General features: G+C 39.9%; 1 protein-coding gene across 1 annotated transcript; it reads right to left on the bottom strand.

Annotated features, from left to right (window-relative positions):
• Positions 1-522: 522 nt before the first annotated feature.
• LOC120992079 (gastrula zinc finger protein XlCGF17.1-like) lies at positions 523-2,301 on the bottom strand. Its single transcript, XM_040420827.1, has 2 exons — positions 2,264-2,301; positions 523-1,789 (listed from the first exon to the last, which is right to left on the bottom strand). Exon 2 carries the CDS (start codon positions 1,755-1,757, stop codon positions 669-671), a length of 1,089 nt encoding a protein of 362 aa, XP_040276761.1. The 5' UTR covers positions 1,758-1,789; positions 2,264-2,301; the 3' UTR covers positions 523-668.
• Positions 2,302-3,169: the final 868 nt, after the last annotated feature.

Genomic DNA, 3,169 nt, shown 5'->3' on the forward strand with positions numbered 1-3,169 from the left:
CATCAGACACTATTGTCTGGATGTTATAGCAGCAGAAGAGTGCTACAGTTGGCGACTTCAAGTACAGTACCCCCCTTCCAAATAATATTGCTTTTCAAGTCCCATTGTATGCTATGCTACTGCAGGACTATCAGGAAATCCAAAGCTTACTCAATGAAATTTCCTTTTCCTAGAATTCGTAGGTGGTACAAGCTTTCCCTCCCTTAATAAATGTATTGCTGTCTTTCTGATACCTCTATAGGTTGTCTCAATTGTTTCAGGGAGGTTGTATTGTATTGTTAATTACTAATTGTTGATAATTAAATGGTTTATTTTTAAATTTTGCTCATGAAAATTAATAAAGATACAAAAAAATGATTTGACAATGTGATATACCATGATGGTCACAAAAAAAACAAAAAACAACACTTGGATTTTTAGTTGCAGGTCACGTCTTGTCATGTCTAAAAATATCTGTACATTTATCTGTACATTTCCCTCATTCTAAACATGAATTTGTTTTCATTCCTATGTGATTTGTCACATATCTAACAAGATCTATCTGTAAAACATTCCCCACATTCTAAACATTAATACAGCTTCTCTCCTGTGTGACTTATCGCATGTGTAACAAGATGTGACTTTTCTGTAAAACATTTCCCAGTTTTTAAACATGAATATGGGCGCTCTCATCTATGAATTCTCTCATGATTAACAAGACTTGAATTCCTTGTAAAACATTTCCCACATTCTGAACATGAATATGGTTTCTCTCCTGTGTGACTTCTCTCATGTCTAACAAAACATGATTTATCTGTAAAAAATTTCCCACATTCTGAACAAGAATACGGCTTTTCTCCTGTGTGACTTCTCTTATGTGCAACAAGACATGATTTATCTGAAAAACATTTTCCACATTCTGGACATGAATACGGTTTTTCTCCTGTGTGAATTCTCTGATGTCTAGCAAGATTTGCTTTTTCTAAAAAACATTTTCCACATTCTGAACATGAATACGGCTTTTCTCCCGTGTGCCTTCTCTTATGTGCAACAAGACTTGATTTATTTATAAAACATTTCCCACATTCTGGACATGAATATGGTTTCTCTCCTGTGTGAATTCTCTCATGTTTAACAAGATCTGATTTCTGTGTAAATTGTTTGCCACATTCTGAACATGAATACGGTTTCTCTCCTGTGTGAATTCTCTCATGTCTAGAAACATCTGATTTATCTGTAAAACATTTTCCACATTCTGAACATGAATATGGCTTCTCTCCTGTGTGATTTCTTTTATGTCTAACAAAATTTGATTTTTCAGTAAAATATTTCCCACATTCTGAACATGAATATGGCTTCTCTCCAGTGTGGCTTCTCTTATGTGCAACAAGATTAGATTTATTTGTAAAACATTTTCCACATTCTGAACAAGAATATGGCTTTTCTCCTGTGTGAATTCTCTCATGTCTAACAAGATTTGATTTATCTGTAAAACATTTCCCACATTCTGAACAGGAGTATGGCTTTTCCCTTGTGTGAAATCCTCTGTCTGTAGAATGACCTGAGATTTTTGTGAACTCTTTAACACAGTGAAACCCTTTATCCCCTTTCTGACCTTTAGTTGTGGTCACAATCTGTGATTGGTCAGGAAAAGGTTCTTTATGATTAAGGGGATTATATAATAGATCTGTACTGTGAAGTCCTGGATGTACATTAAGGTTTTCTCCTGAAGAGCGCTGCATGATATCTTCATCTTCATTATAATTTAGTGATAACATGACGTTTCCTTCAGAATTCCTACTGGGATTTCCTGTTGATAGAAAATTTTTAATATTTTTTTTAAACCATACAATACACAAAATACATTATAATATTCCAATTAGGCTGGAAATGGATCTGGTAGGAAGGAGAAATATAAGGGGCAATTTATTAAGACCGACATCTTAATAACCCCTTTAGCTGGTGGTGGATCTGCCGAAATTATGTAGAGAAGCTCCAGCCTTTACATAACTTCAGCGTTTCCACCACCGGTCTAAATGTAAACCAGCTTCCTTGCTGTCTTACATTTAGACCATTTTCTAGGCCATGTCCTGCAGGAACAGCCGGGATCAGAGAAGAATCTGATCAGAGATCGCCGTTAGCTGGATAAGGGGAACACTTCATGATGTGATGGGGACATCTCCAATCAAAAAGAAGCGCAGCAGCCGGTGATCAGATTATCCTCCTGCCCTGAAGGCACCAAGGACAGAATCTGGAGTCACTTTCTCCATTTACGATTACATACCTGTAGTGACATCTCCTGGAATGTCCTCCTCCACCTCACTCTTACACGGGGGATCGCCCATCATCCTCTCTTCTTCATCCTCCACTTTAATATCAGTCAGATCTTCCCCCTGATTTTTGGGGAGCTGGAGGGACGCGCTGGGCGGCAGCATTTTGTGAAGGTAGACCGAGCCTCTAGGTGCTAATGACGCCCCCATAGCACCTAGAGGATCATTAGCATATTAATAAAAGTTTTTTTTTAGCAAAACGGCTGCCCCAAAAGCTATTATATTAGGATTGTTTGGTAGAGCAGACACTAGCGGATCGCTAGTGTCGGACAGCTAATTATGTGAAAACGAAGTGGTAGAAACCCTTTAACGTTTAGTTTTCAGGGATAAATAACAAAGCTCATCTCCTCACCACCTGTGCCAAGGTTGCAGCTCATAGCAGGCCACAGTCCCAAATAACCTCTAGTCTGTGAAAGTGAATTGGCCATGTTTGTAGAATGAGGACACGGGTATAAGGCCTCATGCACATGGCCATTGCCCGGCCATGGCCGTATTGTGGCCCACATATGGCGGGTCCGCAATCCTGAAGATGTGGTGCAGAATGGAAGTACGGATCAGAACCCCACAGAAGCACTACGGAGTGCTTCCGCTGTGTTTCTGTCCGTGCCTCCGCACCGGAAAAAAATAGAACATGTTGTATTTTTTTGCGGTGCGGACGGATCACGGACCCATTCAAGTTGAATGGCTGTCAATCCTTTATGGTCGCCGGCACGGACGTTTCCCATGCATTGGGGACCGCAAATTGCAAACCCCAATGCACGTAACGGCTGCACAACTACCGTGTGCATGAGGCCTAAGTGTCAGGACTAGAGGTTTCTTCTTACAGCACCCTACCAACCAGTAAGGTTTCAGGCCACTGT

Source organism: Bufo bufo, chromosome 2 (genome assembly GCF_905171765.1).
Source record: "Bufo bufo chromosome 2, aBufBuf1.1, whole genome shotgun sequence".
Taxonomy (NCBI): Eukaryota; Metazoa; Chordata; class Amphibia; order Anura; family Bufonidae; genus Bufo; species Bufo bufo.